The sequence below is a fragment of the Callithrix jacchus genome, chromosome 1 (genome assembly GCF_049354715.1).
Source record: "Callithrix jacchus isolate 240 chromosome 1, calJac240_pri, whole genome shotgun sequence".
NCBI lineage: Eukaryota > Metazoa > Chordata > Mammalia > Primates > Cebidae > Callithrix > Callithrix jacchus.
In genome coordinates this window covers 48,469,357-48,490,201 of record NC_133502.1, presented here as the reverse complement: position 1 = coordinate 48,490,201, position 20,845 = coordinate 48,469,357, and the positions used below count along the sequence as shown (strand labels likewise).

The following is a 20,845-nucleotide window of genomic DNA, read 5'->3' as shown; positions in this document are numbered from 1 at the left end:
AGAGAAAGAACAGATTTGAAAGGAAACTAAGGCACTCTTTACCAACATCTTTCCTAAACTTAAAAGATTAGCATGTGATTTAATATAGAAAATTATCCTTATTTTAAATACATGCATTTCTGAACTTTTGACATCTTGATTTCTAATTTTACAATTTGTTGCTTCTAAAATTAAACCAGGTTAAAAAATAGCACATTCAACATGGTGTCATGCTATTTTTCAATTTGCATTAATAGCAATTATAGGGAATGTAGCAAAAAAAAAAAATTAAGAGAATGTTTTAGAAAGAAATAACATATCAAAGAAACTAAGTACATGTCTTTACCTTTTTATCTTATTTTCACACAATTTTTAGTTTCTACTTCAACAGTTACCTTCAATTACGATCGACAGCACATTGTGGACTTTAGGATGCTACCTGAAACAAGTGCCGCTGAGACAGAGATGTTGGATTTACGTATATGATTTCAGTTCTAACAGACGTTGTAATGCCCTGCATATCCCATCCTTGTTCTGATCATAGAAGACCATTTTTCAATAAGAACTCAGTGCCTGTCTATCCATCCATCAGCACGTTTGACTGTGTGAACCGACACCAAGCCAGTCAAATGACTACCTAGAATTTTTGCTGTTGTTATCAGAAAGAATAGAATTTCTGCAGATGGTTTCCATTCCCAAGGACTAAAGACTCAAGGGTCCAGTCCAGTTTAATTATCCAGCATGTTGACTTATATACCTCTAGATATGACGAAAGTTTCTAGTGGTAAGTTTTAGGAAACTTGTGGAGTTGGAGAGTTTCTTGTCTATAAAAACAAGAGAAGAATGACTATTCAGTTTCAATTTTCATTTCTTCCTGATTAGCAACTAGTTTTCCCATTGAACTACATTACTGTGCCTTTCCATCTCCAAGAATGTATGTGTTCTTGGATCACTGGAGATAAACCCCTCATCCCATCTACATCTTCCCCCATGCCTGTTCATCTTTCAGTCCACAATTAAAAGGGTATATCTTGCAAGAAATTGCCCAAGGTTTCTCCAGCTAGAAATTTCTTAGGTGAGTTCACTATAAAGTTTACCCTCTAGTACATATACCCACCAAAAGTGCAATTCAAAGATCTTATATTTTTACCATGTTTAAATCAATAAATTAAGAAGTAGAAGCCATGTGTGTCAAATAGATGGTAAAACACAGTTTACGGCAACAATGGCAGATGACAGAAAAAATTCAAAATAATTCTATGAGACAGTAAGCATGGGTCAAAATCAATAAGATGGAAGTTATTAGAAATTCATGACAAGTACAGAGCATAGCATTAAAAAAACAAGAACTTTACATGACTACAGACATGATTGACAAAGTCTATGTCAAAAATATTGAGGTTCTTCATATAGAGGAGGTCAATAAAATTCAAGAATTCAATAAAAAAAGTGTTATGTCATACAGAATAAAAATGTTTTCCTTCCTTACTTCTAGTTAAAACTCTTGCATTCCGCCAGGCCCTGCTCAGATCCAATTATATCCAGAAAGCCTATCCTGACTACTCTGTATGTTTTCTGAATTCCTGAAATACTCACTTTATGTACCAGAGCTAAAAATGACATCTTTTTGTACAGTATTTCACTGATGCTCATCAAAAGATAAATTCAAAAAGATTGGGTATCCAAATCATGAGAAGCAAGACTTCAAACAGTACTCTGTCACTTCTAGACTGTCTCTGGGCCTTCCTGTGCGCATACAATCTATGTATCAGCTTTTTGAAGAAGAAAGGCAAGATTTCAAAAAATAAAATATAAAATAAAGTTGACATATGACTTCTGGACATCTCTATGACAAAAGAAGGTCTTAATAAGCCATTTCAAAATTTGGTGGGCCCTAAACTGGATAGAAGCTGTTCTATCCACTTTTGTTTCACAAGATAGAAATAGCAACGACAGATAAAAATAACAGAGAAGATTTTTGCTTTATTTACAACTGAGGCCCAATAATAAAATATGCTTCCTTTAAAAATTATGAATTCATACATCTGGATGCATTTGCATAGAGGCTGAATGAGACAGTATGGAATTCTGAATTGGAATTTTCACTTTGCTTAAAAAAGTTGGATTACATAATATAGGACTCTTTACCATCTGTAATTCTATAATTTCAAATCTAAATTCTATGTCATAGCATTAGACAAAAAGACAACCTCTTTTCATTAGTTTAGTGCACTATAGTACCCTGGTCTGTATCAAAGGGAGATAAAAGATTTGTCTAAGAGGAGAATTGGAACAAACCCAGGATCCCTGGCAGGCAGCTTGTGTTTTATCTAAATGACTGTGTTGCTTCTTCTTGTGTTGCTCATCTAGAAATGAAAGGTTATAAAAAAAAACATGGCTCAGAAAATATCTTAATAGTTAAAGTTTGACTCGATGCAATAAATTAATCAAAAGCAATGTTAGAAGGAGCAACTGTTTCATGCACTAATTTAGATTAGATTCACATAAGAAATCCACAGTGAAGCTGGAATGGAGAAAACTTCTACCTAAAGGTACCTACAGATGTTCATAGTCAAATTTCATAAGAAACAAAAAATTGGGCCTGGCACGGTGGCTCACGCCTGTAATCTCAGCACTTTAGGAGGCTGAAGCGGGCGAAGAACAAGGTCAGGAGATCCAGACCTGGCTAACACAGTGATACCCCTTCTCTGCTATAAATACAAAAAAATTAGCCAAGAGTGGTGGCATGCACCCGTAGCCCTAGCTACTCAGGAGGCTAAGGTAGGAGAATCACTTGAACCCAGGAGGCGGAGAGTGCAGTGAGCCAAGATGGTGCCACTGCATTCCAGCCTGGGCAACAGAGCAAGACTCTGCCTCAAAAAGCAAACGAACAAAACCACAAAACATAGAAGTGAAAGTTTATTAAAACAGGACTTTCACTTTTAATCCCACTCAAAATCAACAGGATTTTGATGATTTTAAAATTCTGCATATTTAAAAATTGATATTGAACGATTTAACTTCTCCTAATGTGAGTTTTTAAAAATAAAATCCTCTAAGGTTGCCTCCAAGTGTTTATGATATAACCATGCAAGTCAGCATTGACAAAATATCTAATTAAATTTTAAAAAACTAAAGCCCTAATTGTTGTATCCTGTTCTTTTCCCATTTTAAATACAGTAAAGATGAGGATTCAGGATGCTTTAAAATTCAAAACACTCCCTGAAGTTTTTAGATATAGGTCACTTCATTTAGATAAAAACACAAACTTGCAATAAGTGATATAAATCACCCTTTATGACAGAATTAGCTGTTTTAATAATCCAGAATAAGCTGGGTTTTTCTTTTTTTTGGCACTCTAATTCACCATGGTTCCTATACACAGTCACCCCAAGGGATCTTGAATGACTAGCCCTGCTGTTCATGCAGCATTGAGAAGACCCTAGAGAATCAGAGAATTTTGGTCCCACAGCCAGTTCTTTCTTGCTGCCTTTTCCTCTACCCATATACATTCTTCTTCATTTTAAAGCTTGTTTTTCTTCCCTTCTGTATTTTTAAATACAAAAGCACATTTGTTTTCAGGAATATAAGGCTGAGTTGGGGTGGCTTCCTGCTACAGTACATTTGAAAATACTGCCAAACAGCAGCAAACACACACTCAGAAACATGCTTGAGAGCAAACAAACCATCTATAAATACACTCCAGAAGCTTTTAAAACAATGTAAAAGTGGCATCTGGCATGAATAAGATGGCAGTTTAAACTACTTGACTTGCCATCCAAATTTAGGTTGAAAACTCTCTCAAACGACTGATTAGTTAAAAAGAAAAAGTCATGGTGTGTTGGTTGATTTTTTGTACCATAGAAACTGTAAAGGAGCTGTATGTAGTTAAAGGGTAGCAATGAAAAGTGAAAAGTGAAAACTTTCCAGTCCCTTGTATAATATGCTCAGGTTTATGCAAATTATTTCTGCATAAGAAAGATTAACAGTATCTACTATTGCTAATGATAATGCATTTCATTGATTTTATGATACCATCATTTATACAATTTATTATGATCTCCTGCCATTAAACATTTTATCAATTAAGTTTTAAGGTGTAATTAATTGCAAGATGCTGCACACTTTCAGAAACACCAAAATGTATGTTGTGAATTGTTAAAATATATTGTTAACAATATTTTCTAGTTTTAATTATTTTTGCTGTTTAATAATTTTGCCATTTAGGGGATAGTAAAGGCCCTTTAAGGGGGATGTCACAATCAGCTCAAAGGGGACATTTGGCCTCAAAGCAGAGCTGGAAAAAAGAATTCTAAACTCTAGCTATGTGTATCCAATTTATATTTTCTACATCTCTCTTCATTTTTGCCCCATAGATCTCATTTTATAAGCATCTTTTTTTTTCTTTTTTCCTCTTTTGAATATTTCTCACTTTGATTCATATAAAAAAGGTTTTCTAAAATTACGAAGAACATCTCACCAGATGCCAGTACTTTACTAGACAAGGTAATTTTACAGTAAGAACATGGGTGGGCAGTGTTTATGAGATCTCAACAATCAGGGGTTTATAAATAGCAGAGTTCTGAGGGGAAGATGTCAACAAGAATGGACAAGGAGAATTTAAAAATGCATGCAGTAAGTTTAAAGGAATCAATTAAAAACAAAACTACTTGCAGAAAAACAGAATTAGGAGAAATTGTAGTACATCTGCAAAGTGAAAAGAGGTGTTGGCATGTTTTTTTTTTTCAGACATTTTTCTCTGATATAATGCATTCTTAAACAGTGGGGGAATTAGAGACCTGGTCATGTTGATTGGGAAGAATCTTTGCTACCTTCGTTTACAATAACATATTCTGTTCCTAGAAAGTAAGAAAGAAAGGGTCTCTCTGATATTTCTGCTATGGTGCTTCCTCAGCTACTATTACTTCCTCTCCAGCCATACTGAATGTTCTTAAAATTTTAAGTACAGCCATGTGCTACATAACAATGTTTCAGTCAAAGATGGACTGTATATCTGACAGTGTTTGCATATCTGACAACGGTCCCATACAATTATAATACTGTATTTATTGTACTCTTTCCATGTTTAGACAGGTTTAGACACACAAATACCTATCATTGTGTTATAACCACCCATAGTATTCAGCATAGTAACATGAAGTTTGTAGCCTAGGGGCAACAGGCTGTACCACAGCCTAGGTGTGTGATAGGTTGTACCATCTAGGATTGTGTAAGTGCACTCTACGATGTTCACACAGCGATTAAATTGCTTAACACATTTCTCAGAACTTATCCTATTGTCACATGACACGTGAGTGTGTAAGTGATAAGGTGGTGAAGAATCAACCCTTTCCTGCAGTACCTTTTTCTCTTCATGTGTGCCTGTGTTCCGCATGACATTATTGTCTAGACCTGCATGTGGTCCCTTGAGATTGTTGAATCATATAATACTAGAGTAAGAAAACTGGGGAGAGTTTGTACTTTGAGAATTCAATATGCTATATTTAATCGTGCCCACTAGAAATATAGGCTAGCTAAACTCTATATAAATGCTATAGTTCAGACAGATATTATGGTCTAATCTCTTTGAAATGGAGCCTGAAATTGCAGTCTGAATCAATCACTTGGATCTTAATTTTATATTTTACAAATTTAAATAATTTTTTATTTTTCAAATTTTACAAATGTTAAGTCATAACAATAGTTACGTTATACAGAAAATGGAGACTAAATTCCAGTGTCCATCAATCACTTGGACCTTAACTTGATAGTTCACAAAGATTAGTTTCTTTTTTTTTTTTTAGGTGTTAAAGGACTAATTGAATTTGGCTTTTAGTGGGAAACATAAGACTGTGAAGGCCAAACATAAAAACATTTATTTCTTGATAACCACAAATGACCTATGATTAAGACAGAACTTGATAATTTAAGGAAAATTAACTTGTCTAAAGTAGAACAGAGAATAATTCATTAATGTACTAATTTTTATTTTTTTCCTTCCCCGCTGGTCTACACCGGTCTTCAGCTATGACATGTACAAACCAGTGGGAAAACATTAACTATGGTTAATGGACTGAATGGATTTATTTAAGAAGAAATATTTAAAGAACTAAAGATTAGTTTATAATAATAATAATAGTAATAGACATCAAAATATCTGTGGCTCTAGTTTCTTTGCGACTGCATTTTACACAATGTGTTTATGCGTATTTATGAATAAAAGGTTGTATAAAATGATTTATGAAAACTATATTTATTTATCCTACAGTGTTACTGTGTAGCAATATGAAAAGCTGGGACTTCTGATTTAATCATTTTATTTGGTAAATATTTTATCATTGCCTGTGAAGAGCCAGGGTAAGCCAAGTCGTATTCAGACAGTAATATAAGGAAGACAACTGGGTGGTAATCTATTTAAATCAAATCTTTTATACTGAAACTTCCAACTGTAAGCTCAACGAAATGCACCAGAGTATCTGTCACTATATCCTCAGCCTGCTTTGTCAAGTGCAATTTAGTAGGTACAAACTTTGGGGTGATCCTTTTGCCTCCATCATAAAGATGAAAATATAGCATGAATTATCTTTGGTGATAAAGAACAGTTACCAAAATAGAGATGACTCAACTTCTACACACAGCAGAGCTATGTTGTAATGGAAATTGGCTTTCAGCTTCTGAGACGTGTAATTTTATAATACATTTTAGAACATTTAACCTATCCACATTTTTTTCAGCTCTGTCTGCAATAGTGAGAGGTAGTGCCATTGTTACAGAGTCTGCTAAAGCTACTTATGTGCTATTTATATACAGGAATAAAAGGATATTCTTCCTTCTCTGGTGGTTTCTTCCAGCTACTAAAAAAGTTGTTTGGCCTAAAAATGTCATCAGCCACAGGGATTATTTGATTTTCTTTGTCCATAATTGATTACTTGGCTTTTACATACACACAAAAGCACATCTCAAAAATGTCCAAAAAAGGAAAGGAAATATGTTCAATTCTATGTCAAAAATTTCTAAAAATTTTTGAAGCTGAAAGGAATGCCCATAAACAATCTGATTCCAGTCTTATTTTCAGTAGTCATGCATAAATCATGTCCTATGACACAGAGAATGAGAGATTTTTTTACCTAAAGTGGTATTTGTAAGAATTTTTAGTTGACTGGGAAGAAGTCCATTTTAGCTAAATTAAAAAAAAGAATGCGCCAACTTCTATATCTTATGAAGTGGCTTTGAATTCTATCATTACTATTTATTTGAAAGATTCTGAGCAAAGTATTGTGTCTCATTGATCCTCAATGTCCTCCTGTATAAAATAACAAAAAGGATACATCCTCATTTCACTGAAGTTTTCTGAGAACCAAATTGGCTGAAATATATGGCCTGTTTAGAATATTGTCTAGCATACCATAAGCACACAATACAAGATGTCCATTATTCATGTGACTTAGGTAAATGGTAGGAAATAGTCAAAATATTATTATAACAGGTTTACTTTGTTATGCTTTATTTATAGATTGTGCCACCTGTTGATCTGAACTGAAGCAGGGAAATTGGGTCTTGAGGCAGGGAACATAAAGCTGATTCACACTTCAGCTATGACAGGAAATACCCTCTTGAGAGGCCATAGGACAAGTAAATGACTTTGTAACTTTACTTCATCCTCTCCATTTACAGAGGTCATACCCCAGGTAAACAGCGGAAACCTGTAGGGGGTATTTATACTCCCAAAAATTCTGCAACGGGGTTTTTTGAGCTCCTATGCTCAGGCCTGCTCCCACCCTGTGGAGTGTACTTTCATATTCAGTAAATCCCTTTATTGAATTTCATTTACTGAATTTACTGAAATCCCTTTACTGTATTTCACTTTCAGTAAATCCCTTTGTCCTTGCTTTGTTTGTGTGTTTTGTCCAATTCTTTATTCAAGACGCCAAGAACATGGATACCCTCCACTGTTAACAGAAGTACTGAACTTATTGCTAATATGTTGATATATTATTGAAAATAGCCTACATATTAGAGTAACTAAATACTTTGATCAAGCCACACGAAATTCACCAAGGAAACAAAGGGAAACAGTTATTGTTTTAGGTAAAATAATGTAAAACAATATCAACAGTATGTATATCTATGTGACTGAAAAAAATGAATCTTGTGTAGTAAAAATCCAGAGCAGTAAGATAATACCTGAATCAGGAAGGAATGCCACTCCCTTCAATTCTCAAGGGCAAAACTCTAGTCAATCCCATCACATGTGTGCCTTCTTTTGCCCTGACATCTGCCATGTCTTATTTTGCATAAGCCATGGTGAATTCTGTCAAATCACCCAAGTAATAACATAACCATCTGAAATATTAACTGAAGACTTTCTTCTGACATTGGCTGTCATACTATGTGTGAATCAAATTTGCTTCATTAAAATAATTTGGTTTTTGTTCTGACTGCTCAACATTGCCATTTGAATCTGTGAGCAGCCTTATTGACTCTTCACCGCTATTACCAAGTCTTAATCGCTCAGAGATTCAGCACAGTTGGATATTGCAATCAGAGCAAATTCCCTATTTGATTCCAGCACAGAAGTTACCAGTGAAACTAACAGAGTGATAATACAACATTATCTGACTTCATCTCTTTTTCTCTCCAATCTCTGTGACTAAAATGAAACCGCTTAGGAACTTACTTATAATCTGCTATTTCTTGAGTTTGCAGTAGCTACTGAAATGCATTATCATAAGGTTTCAAACGTATCTCTAATATACTACTATTCCTTTAAAATTAGAAGAGTCCTGATAATCAGCAGTTTTGCTTTTCAAAGTGCACAACTTGTACATCTGGTTACCCAATCCAGTTGAGAGGCAATCGTAATAGGTTCAGGTTGCACCATAGCACGACATCTGCTCTGCGGTACCCAATCTGACTCTGTATATGAACCCTTGAAACAAAGTCACTATGTTTTCATTAACTCCAAAGCAGTTCCCATCAGCTGATATTTGGTCACAAATGATAAACAGTTGATAATTAAGCCAACTGAATTATTTTTCAAGTCCTCTTTTTTTTTGATGCTTGCAATTACTTTTGTGACAGGATAGAATAGTTTTCTTTCTCTGAAATACACCTACCTTCATAGGATAATACCATCAGCTACTTCCCTTCTGCTATGAAAATGTGATTTTCTGATCATGCCCCCATTGTGTCATTTTTTTTAAACAACAATATTCCTGGGGTTTAAGGAAGGGTTAAATCAGAAAAGAGCATGCTTGCTAGCACAGCAGCTACTGATTTATGACAAGAACACTTTTAGTCAATTATTGTCTGAATGACTAAATGTACCTCCTGGGGTCCAGAATTCAGTCATACAAAGTGTCTGGCTCACATTGCCAGAATTGACCATTAATTATGAGGGCTACAGGTGGTAATCCATGCATATCTTAGCTTTTTCTGGAAAATTCACAGCACAAAAGCTATTAGAGCTAAGATAAGGTAAGTTTACCAGCAGAAAAACAAAAAGGAAAATATTATAAAATTTGAAAGACCTTTAAAGTAACTAATTCAAGTGCTTTGATTTAAATTAGAAAACCCGGGAGAATGATAATGACAAGCACATATAAATGGTATTTTAGCAACTTCAAGTCTAGAAACCAGTCCTCTTTTTAGAGGTATAGAGAAAGTCCGTGTTTTTAAACCTCAGGACACTTAATAATTACCTTCAGTGCTTTATAGAAAATAATAATTTTAGCTGTCTACGCACAAAGACCCTTATTTAACTGATCTGGGATGGAACCTATACCTGATATTTCTTTAAAAACCCCAGCTAATTCCAATGTGCCTCCTCCACTCCACTGATATCTTTATTTATACCTTTAGGAGAAATGTTCCCCCTTTTTTAGGATAAGAAACAGTTTGTTCTTATTTTGATAAAGGCATGCCCTGGATGTTATGAGCCACATGCAGCCCATTCCTCTCATCATCTTGGCTAATAGAATGTTTAAAGTCAATTATAAAGTGAGCACTGTGTGCCCACATGGTCCTTCAGGGAATATATTCTTTCCTTGGTCAGTTTTATGATCCTAATTTTTCTTTCTTCTGCTTTTTCTCCCTCATTTTTTAGTAATATTTACTCTTTTGCTCTTGCATGTATTATTGGAAACTATCTTTCCAGAACAACTTGGACCATCAAAAGAGGTAAGGAACTAGACTCCTAAAAATTTAGAAAATAAAATAAAAATGGGATTAATGACAATTAGCATCCTAAAGAAAATAGTTTAGAATGGCTTTATCAGTTTGTTTGGAATTCAACAAAGACTTAAGGTAGACAAAAATAGAGATAGAGAAGAGCACATATGCAATACAGTGGGCTAAATGTCACGAGTAAGTGGAAAAAGTGAAATGAGAGTTAAAATGCAGAAGGCATGGAAGATTAGTAGTGGGAAGAAAGGTAGGGAAACAGGGCTATTAAAAAGTGTACAGTCAATTATAAAGTGAACACTGTGTGTCTCATGTGGTGGCTCATGCCTATAATCCCAGCACTTTTGTAGGCTGGGGCAGGAGGATCGCCTGAGCCCAGGAGTTCAAGACTAGCTGGGGCAATATAGTGAGACCTCTCTCTCTTTTTTGTTGAGAAAGTCTAGCTCTGTCACCCAGGTTGGGGTACAGTGGTGTGTTCTTGGCTCACTGCAAAATCTGCCTCCTGGGTTCAAAAGATTCTCCTACCTCAGCCTCCCAGGTAGCTTGAATGACAGGCACCCACTACCATGCCCAGCTAAGTTTTTGTATTTTTAGTAGAGATGGGATTTCACTGTGTTGGCCAGGCTGGTCTCAGACTCCTGACCTCACGGTCTGCCCATCCAAAGTGCTGGGATTACATGTGTGAGCCACAGAGCCCAGACAAGACCTTCTCTCTTAAAAGAAAAAAAAAAAAGTTGGGAAACAGAGTGATGTATCACTATTGTATTATAGAGGAGACTAATCATAATCCTGACTCTCAACTAAAAGACTGCACCTCCTTTGTCACTCTTGATTTTTAGGCAACATGATACAGCATCCATTCTGCATCAGTAACTCTTTACAAAGTGTCTGTATTTTCATTGTCTATAAGACTTGCTTCTACATCATTTACAAATATGGAATTTGAAATTTTATATAAAATCACAGATGACTACCTAAATACAAATTGCATTAGAAAATATTGTGGTGGTGTTGGTGACTATTATTTTATGTTATCATCAAAAAGAAAAACAATTTTCCTGATATAAAAACCTGAGGAAACATGGAAATATGGTCATTTAGATTTGGAATGTGGACAAACCCTTTCCATCCCATTGTTCTGCTATCCTAAGTTTTTAAAAAAATCAAACAATTAAAATTTTGTATGGCTTAGTAAATTTATAAATTTCAATTGAATTTTATCTGTTTTCATGTATCACCATTAATTGCTTTAGTGAAGATTTTACATTGATTCATTATGGAAATAAAATTGCTCTACATGAAATAACTAGGACAAAGGCCTCTCAAACTGACTCTATATTAAAAAAACTGGTATTTTACCAATTAGGGCTTATAATTCATTTTGATTTTATAGCTTTAAAATCAGCAACAGTTTTAATGGTCCCATTCATACCTGATGTTTGAATTTTAAATGAAAATAAAGGTGACAGCTTAGTTCACTACTCTCTTCCTAGTAAGCAAAAGTGTTTGTTGTGTAGTATGTGCTCAATAAAATGTGAGAGAACGAGCAAAGACAACCTGTGAGAGTGCACAGTGGTATTAAAAAAGAGTGAAATTAAAATACTAAAAAAAAAATGAATCCAAATAAATACTAGAAAAATTACAGGTGGATTTCTGAAATAGAAACTTTTATAAAACTAAAAAATAAACTCATAAATGTTCTGAGAGCAAAATGAAATGAGAAAACAGGCATTAAAAAACTACACTTCTGGCTGGGTTCAGTGGCTCACACCTGTAATCCCAGCAATTTGGGAGGCCTAGGTGGGCAGATCACTTGAGTTCCGGAGTTCGAGACCAGCCTGACCAACATGGAGAAACCTCATCTTTACTGAAAATACAAAAAATTAGCTGGCATGGCGGTGTATGCCTGTAATCCCAGCTACTCAGAAGGCTGAGGCAGAAGAATCGCTTGAACCTGAGAGGTAGAGGTTGCGGTGAGCTGAGATCATGCCATTGCACTTCAACCTGGGCAACAAAAGCAAAAGCCCATCTCAAAAAAAAATTACACTTATTTCTCCTAATGTATATTAACTATACCTAAATAAGAATACATTATTAGCATGTTGGACAATAAGAGAACTAGATGATGATTATTTTAATAACTCATTTTTACAAAATTTTACTCTTCAAACTTCCTTATAAATGCCCCAAACTGAGCTTTAAAACAATCCTATGAGTTGGATTTTTTAATATTAAGGAATTAAGAATTCATAAACCTTGTAGTTAAGTTTGGTGTGCTCTAGGTTTGAAGGTTTTGTATAATATTCCCTCTGCTGGTTATTGGAAAGATGGTTCTGTCACACTGACTTCAAAATGCAGAAGGGCATAGGATAATATGGTTCAAGTACCAGGTCAGTAATCTCTCCCCTCACTCATTTTTATTCATAAGCTGAATAGTAACATTCAGCCATTTCAGCCAATTTCCTTCAAAGTGGTCTAGGCAAAACAACAAACAAACAAACAACTCTATAAGATTTAAATTGAAAAAAAATAAGAGAGCTTTCTAAGATGTTGCTTCTCTGTTGGGCTTATAGCTATTAAGAAAGTCACAAAAATCTAGTAAGAAATGAACGGGACACTCTGCTGGCCAAACAACAGACCAGACCCTGAGAAAGACAAAAAGAGGGGAGAGAAAGTCTACATACATGTAGCCTCCTCGTGACAGAGGACTCCATCTGAAACTCAACGTTAAATTCAGTCTCATTTTAAGTATTCATGGTAGTTACATTCTTTCAGTAAACTATGAAAGGGAAATTGAAGAGTGCATCCCTACAGATATTAAGGTGAGTCATAAGCAATATGCATCTGTATGTATTGGGAGAATAAACACTGCCAGGAAGCACACTTTCCATATATCAGGTCCAATATCTCCCTAAAGGGCAAAACTATCTCAGAGAAATTCCTTTTAGTCCAAGAAAGGCAAAAAGGTATAATTGGAGAGCACTGTAACATCAATATGTGTAAAGAGAAAATGCAAGTAGAACTATCTTTAGAACTCTAGAACATGATTCCCTTTCCTGGTGTTGCCACATAATCCCCAAAAGAAATTTTTAATTTGCTTTAGTGATAATGGGCTTATTTGCCAGGGAACAATTTAAGGAAGAAAAGGTTTTAAAATGAAAGAGGAGGAAGGTGCTACAACTTTGTAAAATTTGTAATAACTATCTCCGAGGACTAATACTCTTGTTTTCCACCTTTGCTTTCCATCCTGATTAATAGTGATTATGTAAGAATTGCTGTACAAAATGTCCTGTTGTTGAAAATGTTATTAAACAAAACAAAGTCCAATACTGTCTCAGTCAATTAGTAAAAAATTCATATATTTTATAAAATATTCACACTGAGAAATAGCTATAATTCTGGGAACAAGTACATGAATTAAATGTGTAAAACATTAGATACTTGCTATCTACAAAACTGACATTGAAAGAGTAAAAATGTCAAGGATCCTAAATCCCAGTATGAAGGATGTTTTTTTCATTTACTATGAAAGAATGTTAATAGAGTGTCCAAAGAATACCTGTGTATATCAGATCCAATGTTCCTAATAATTTATTCCACTTACCTTTTAAAGCTTCAGATGAAAGCTGAGTATGGTATACACTAAGGAGAAAAACAGGCAAAGAGGACATATAAATGTTCTGTAACTCACTAAGTACTTTCCTCATACAAAAACCAAGATGAAGAGGGAAATGCTGTCTCAGCAGTCACATTCTTTTGAATTAAAACCTCTCATGTTTGTCAGTGATTTAAATCCCACCTGTCACTTCAACCCTCTTAATTCCTTCAATAATTTCCTGTATTCATTAAACCACATAAATTGTTCTATTTTCCAACTACCTCTATGGACTGAGTGGAAAGGTGGGGATGTTCACAGATTTTCAGATTTCCTATCATCATTAGTGTCTGACATAGAATAACAGGGGAATGAAAGTCCTCTGAAATCAGACATTCATTTTCTTCCTAACTGATTTTAAAGGGAAAATCTATTACATACCATATTACAATGCAATGATGACAGTTAAAAAAAAATCTCAACACATATTTCATGATGAGTGTCCAAAGCTGTCTTTGTATGACTGTCTAAATATTGGTATCAAAGAAGAAGTTTTCAAGAACGAACGATTTAGTCTGAACAAGATGCTTGTAAATGAAGTGCCTCTCTATTAAGATGCTTAGGTTTCTTTCAAGTATTCTGAATTAATTATTTTACCTTGTCAAATTTTTTTGTTCTTTCATTCTTATACATGATAGGAATGTTGAGGGATTTTATGCACCTCATTTAGTACCACAGAAGCTCAAGAGTCTTAATTAAGACAAAGTATGATTTCTCAATAACAAGAAGAGACTGTTCATGCTTAATAGAAAAAATATCTTACCTTATTAAATTATCATAACCTACATTATAGTTTATTCTATAGCTTTATAGTATAAAATAGTAGACTATACAAAAAACATCTTTTGAAGCTTCAGTCATTCATTCGGATGTATGGCTTTAAATACAGAAATAAGTAACAGAAGGTTTTCATGGATAAAGATTAAGAGAGGCATTCATGCAAACTAGTCCGTCTCAAAAGGCAAATTACTACTGGATGGTTACTGTACTACTTTTATAGGATATATAATACACTTGTATAATGAATAAAAAGTCTTCCTAAAGTGTTTAGAAAGTCACTTCAATGACATTCTTCAAACTTCAGAAGAGATGATATATCTGTCAATAAAATGACACCAAAATCATATTTTATAAAGATTTTATATTAACACTTGCTTTTGAAAGATGACATTATAGGGTCTTAATATCTATAATCAGAAAGTTCTTTTCTCGACTTGCAAGGCAATAAGTTTAAGAATTAATTCTGTCTGCTATAAAGCTGGCTTGCCTTTAATCTTCAGATTTAATAGGTCTCTTTTTGCTGAATGTTTTAGGCAGGTAATTGAGAAAATAGTCCACGTTTCATTTCAGTCAACATAAAATGACATTGAAATGTCTTCAAATGTTTCCAGGAAATTCATGCTAAACAGTCTCTTTGTATATGTGACATTGAATAAGAACAGAAATCCCTGTATTTAATAAATCCCTTGCTAAAATTTTAGATAATAAAGCTGCATGCTCAGAATAGCTTACTACAAACTAAGATATTTATAATATCTTAACATACATAATAACTAAATGTACATAAAACACATATAAAAATATGTGAAAATGTGCTGATTTGAACAATGAAGAATATCACATATATATTATTAAGCCAAACTTCTAAAATACAAACCAAACCAAACCAAACAACACAACAGGATGACTGCCCTAGGTTTGCTCCTATGGACATTTTGATTCAGGCTTTCTGCCATTATTTACGTCAATGAAAATCTTGAAAAATCATCCGCTCAGCAAATTTTGTAAAGTTCACAAAAATATGCATGGAACATCGGAAACCAGCAAATGACCCTGTCCGAAATAGATCCTTCCAGGAATCTTTGAGACTCTTCCCATTTAGAAGCGGCAGTGGTTACATTAAGGAGCTATGAAGGGGTTCCAATTCTGAAAAGCTTTCAATGCTTGTGGATAACTGGCAACTTCTTTCTCTTTTATTAAAAGTACTCTGCCAGAAAAGCCTACTTCAGTCAAAACACACTTCCACTTAAGAGTGGTTTTTATTTTGAACACTTTTGTAAAGTAAATATTGAAGCTTTTCTTTCTCCTTTTCTCTCGTTTCTGATAGGAAGTGAGATTCTAGTTTGTCAGGAATCAACTGTGATTCTGGCTTCCTTTTTAAAGTTTAGTTATTCATTCATGGTTCTGAATTTTGCTATATAGGTACCCAGAGGCAAGTGGAAGCATTTTTATACATACAAAGTAGATAAACAATGTAGGAAAGCTGCTCTAATGGACCATTTATTTGCTCCCCTCATGTAGCCTACAGCACTATTTTATTCTGCAAGTATTACAGTTCATCTGAAAAAGCTTCCAAAACCAACCTTTTCAGGCTTCACTTTCTTTTTTATTCAGTTTCTTATTGACAGCTGAAAATAGGATTCTAGGATATTTAAATTTTCTATCACACCTTCATTTTTTGAATGAGAGATAATTTTCAAAAAAACAAAATGGTTTTATCTTTGCAGCTATTCATATCTACTTAGGGTATTTTTAGTAGCAGAGGTGAGATTGGGGCAGGAGGAAATGTGAGAGGAAGTACACATCACAGATATGAAGCTGTGAATGTGTATCTACTAGAATAGCAATAACATGCTGTTTGGTTACATCTAAACAGTCAGGGCCCAGTCTTCAGCTCTCCTGTTCAGGCAGCCTGCAGCGTCCTGTACTTGCCTTACATTATAGTGACCTCTTTGACTTATGTTCAGAGCTGTGTTAATAAGCTTGAAAAGGGTGCCCTATCCAGTTATAATTTTTGAAAAACCCAAAAGAAATAATAACTGAGATTGAGTACATTTGGAATAAAGCCAGGAAATATGGGGACTGTCCTATAATTACTACATTTTCCATAGCCAAAATTGTTTCTTTATATTTCGTGGACACATTTACAATGACCACTGTTCATACATTCCCTATTGAGTATTAGGAGAATGTCTTTGCAGATAAATTGCTGAGAAATAGCTTGGGTATTGGCCAGTTCTCTTTTTGTTTTTGGTCTGTGACCTCACTGTCAAAGCATTCCATCCTTCCTCTCTTCCTACCCACTACCCCAGTAAATGAGTATGCATTACATGCAGGATAAAACTATCACATTCTTAAACAAATGTCCTTTTCAAAGGTATAATATAAGGCAGACCTAGAAAGTCTGCTGCTATAATGATTTCATGTTTTGCTGATCCCGGTCTTTTCTTCTGAAAGGCTTTTTAGTGGTCCCCAGTGAAAAGTTGAGATCAGCATTTAAATGCAGGTCTATCTTTTTAACATGCTTTAAGTCCTCAGAATTCACTAAGTCTCAGTGGCTTTGAGAATTTATAAGCATATCTAGGATGTTAAGGCTACTTCCATGTCTTTTTTTTTTTTTTCATCCTGCAAAATTACATTAATTAGAATTTGTATTTTTCTTTCCCTCTGTGATTTGAAGGAAATATACTACTGAATAAGATTTGTTCAAGACCATTTCTTTGTGTGAAGCAGCTTTCCCCAGACAGTTAGGGACCAATTATAGGAATACTTATATTCTTTGGATTTTTACAGCTGACGTACTCTGGTTCCTCTCGTAGGTAACAGCAACATGCACATGTGCAATGAGTCACAGGAAAGAAAAAAAAAGAAGAAAGTAATTATGTTGTTTCTTGTTATATGCAATAACCAGCATTTGGTTAAAACACCCGTGCAAGTTTTAATTATAAATGAAAAGATGAAGGCAAAAGAAGCCAACGTTCTTTTTTAAATTGCCACTTTTCTGAATCAATCAACATATTCATTTAAATTTAAAACTTAGCATTTTATACTTCAGTCATGTTTTCCTTCGATGTCCTTTGAAGTCCTTCTCTACATTCTCTACACATGCCATAAAGATATTTTCATTTATCATTAAAAGCCTGAGAAAAAGCTGATCGAGGTTTGAATGTTTCATGTTCTTAAAGGTTTCAGTCTACATGTTAAATGGCAAAAAGACAGCCACTGAAAACTGGTCACAGGATGAATTTAATAAATATACACTAATTTGATCTTTAAAAGATGTATTACATTAAGTTTTTTGATTCCTATAATGGAAAACTATTATATGATTTTGGCAGTTCTAGTTAGGAATGGAATCATCCAAGGAACAAACTTTTATTGAGCATCTACTAGAAGGCTGCAACTACAATAAGGCAACTATAGAGCAAAATTGACAAAGGGGTTTACCTTTCCCTTAGGTTCATGGTCAAATCTGAGCTCTCAAGTCCCTGCTCTAACCTACTACATGGCACCATAGCCCTTATAGACCAACCACATATTGTAAGTTTCTTGAAGAAACATTAAGATGAATAACTACATTAAAAATGCTAAGGTAGAAATTTATCCTGGTATAATTTGTGAATCTTGAAAAGTTTCCTATCAGTATGAAAACAGCAAGCATAATATAGCAAAGACATGGGCTCCTGTTGCCAACTCCCTGAGCTGGAATTCTGCTTTACTTCCTAGGCATGCCATGTTGGATATGATCATTTTAATATTTCTAAGTCTCATTTTCCTTATTTATGGATTCTTTTTTTTTTTTTTTTTTTTTTTTTGACATGGAGTTTCACTCTTGTTACCCAGTCTGGAGTGCAATGGCATGATCTCGGCTCACAGCAACCTCCGCCTCCTGGGTTCAGGCAATTCTCCTGCCTCAGCCTCCTGAGTAGCTGGATTACAGGCACGCGTATTTATGGATTCTTTATAGTCATAGTACCTACTTTAAAGGTATGATGAGAATTCAATAACATATTTTAAGCAGTTCACAGTATACTGTTAGGCCCCGGTAAATATTCGTTATTGTGATTATCATTATATTATGTTTACAGGGAAGGAAGGAAACAAATCTGAACAAAACATCAACTTTCAAACAAAAGAAAGTAACATTAAAGGGAAAATCAAACTGTAAATACTACTAATGGTCATGAATTTCATTTTATTTTTTATGATTACTAGTTATCCTAAGATTACAAAGGAATTACAATTTCTACTTCCATGAAGAAAAATTCTACCTTAAAAGATTTTCCTTTCTATAAAAAAGGCTAAGATTATTAACTTTAAAGCTAAGTAATGGCAGTAGTAATAAAAATACATTTGTATGGTATTTGAGTTCTAAAAACTCTGCTTTTAGCTGAACACTTTCATGCAAATTATCATATTTAATCCTTATGAACATTGTATATGGTTTTTTTAATCTCCATTTTGCAAATAAAAAAACTAAGACCCAAGGTTACAGCACTTCTTAGTGGTATTGATATTCACTTTTGAAACCAAAATTTCAAAAATTAAAGTCTTTTCAGGTCATATATAGGCAAAAATATTTGTAGTTTGTATTTTGATGATAAAACATAATTTGAGTTTTATTTATTTTTATTTTATTTTTGTGAGATGGAGTCTCACGCTGTCACCCAGGCTGGAGTGCAGTGCTCATTGTAATCTCTACATCCCAGGTTCACGTGATTCTCCTGCCTCAGCTTCCCAAGTAGCTGGGATTACAGGTATGTGTAACCATGTCCAGCTAGGTTTTTTTTTTTTTTTTTGTATTTTTAGTAGAGATAGGATTTCACCATGTTGGCCAGGCTGGTCTCGAACTCCTGACCTCAAGGATCCACCCGCCTCAGCTTCCCAAACTGCTGAGATTACAGGCATGAGTCACTACGCCCAGCCCATAATTTGGGTTTTAAACAATATGAAAAGCCCAAGGTGCTGCTTTCCATACAAGTCAGAAAAAAATCAGTATTAATAGAAATTACTACTTTTATTAAGCCACATTTTTACTGCATTGCTAGGTAAAAAGATGAAAACCTAGGACATCTTCAACAAATATTAATAAAAAATACAATCATTAGCTTTCATATTTATTTCAATGGCCCCATAGTATTCCCCACTCAATTCCTTGGTTTTGCCCTTAAGAATTTTAAGTCATATGATTTTTAAGCACAATACATCCAAAATAAGTGCCTATAATTATATCCAGAAGTGAGAATAATACTTTGTAAATAACTAGAGAACCATTTGCAACTAACACACACATTTTAAAATTTACCAGTAAAACCACTGGCAAATAAAGTAACTTGTATTTGCCCTTTGTAAACACAGGTATTCACTAATCCAACTCCAGGAAGACTGTATCTTTCCACTGCACTACTATTGGCAAGCAGAGTTAGTCTTTAATGTGTTTTAATCCAACATACATATACAAGATTAGCTTTCCTGTTTAACCAATTTTGTAAGTCTCCTCTGCCCAAGGCCTTCCAATTGCTTCCCACAGACCACTTTCTAAATAAACCTTAGTTTAGTCTTAATTGTAAGACTAGATTCAACATGCAGCACATATGAATTGTACTTTACACTACTGTTCCCTCTGCCCTCACCTATTTTAATCCAGAAAACCCATCTTTCTGAAAGTCCAGTGGAAGGACTGTCCTCTTCTTGATGGTCTCTTTGGCCATTTTATTCAAAACTTATCATTTGATGAGTACCAATAGCTCCTTTGTTTAAGAAAATAATAAATCACAGTTATGTGTTTTATCTCTGTACTATCTTGAAATAGGGCCATTTATTGTGATTTTTCTGCTGCCAAATCCAAACTCATAAGTAGGGATGGAATTGTTTCTTCCCTTTTGTGTCCCCCAAGTTGTTCCTCTTTAAAGATATTAATGTTTAATGCAATGAAAGAACATGGCCTTATTTCCTACCGCCTTTGCATGTCTCTTACGGTTTTCTGGTTGTGGGTGTCTGTGTCTGAGATACAAAAAGCAGAACTAGGTTCTACTGGTAAACCCACAGCTGGTACTTCTTTGATTGTTTGCCTTAAAAAAAAAAAAACAAAAAACATAGGCATCGTTTTGACTTAGGTAGGGAATCTAAGAGTAGTGCTTTATTCCCAAATCCAACTCTGTTAGTGCTAAAAGGTCCTGCAGGATTCAAGCACCCGGTTTCACACAGTGACTAAGGATGGGGAATCCATCTCTTCCACAAGCTGGCAAA

General features: G+C 34.5%; 1 protein-coding gene across 8 annotated transcripts in view; it reads right to left on the bottom strand.

Moving 5' to 3' along the window:
- PCDH9 (protocadherin 9) overlaps positions 1 to 20,845 on the bottom strand; it is a 929,699-nt gene that overhangs the window by 830,409 nt on the left and 78,445 nt on the right. Inside the window, exon 3 of one of the 8 annotated variants that reach the window (XM_035275641.3) lies at positions 13,766 to 13,803. The exons of the other annotated variants lie outside the window; for them this stretch is intronic. Coding sequence (XP_035131532.1) covers positions 13,777 to 13,803 — 27 coding nt within the window. The 3' untranslated portion in view covers positions 13,766 to 13,776. The remainder of the gene's footprint in view (positions 1 to 13,765; positions 13,804 to 20,845) is intronic. 8 annotated transcript variants of the gene reach the window in all.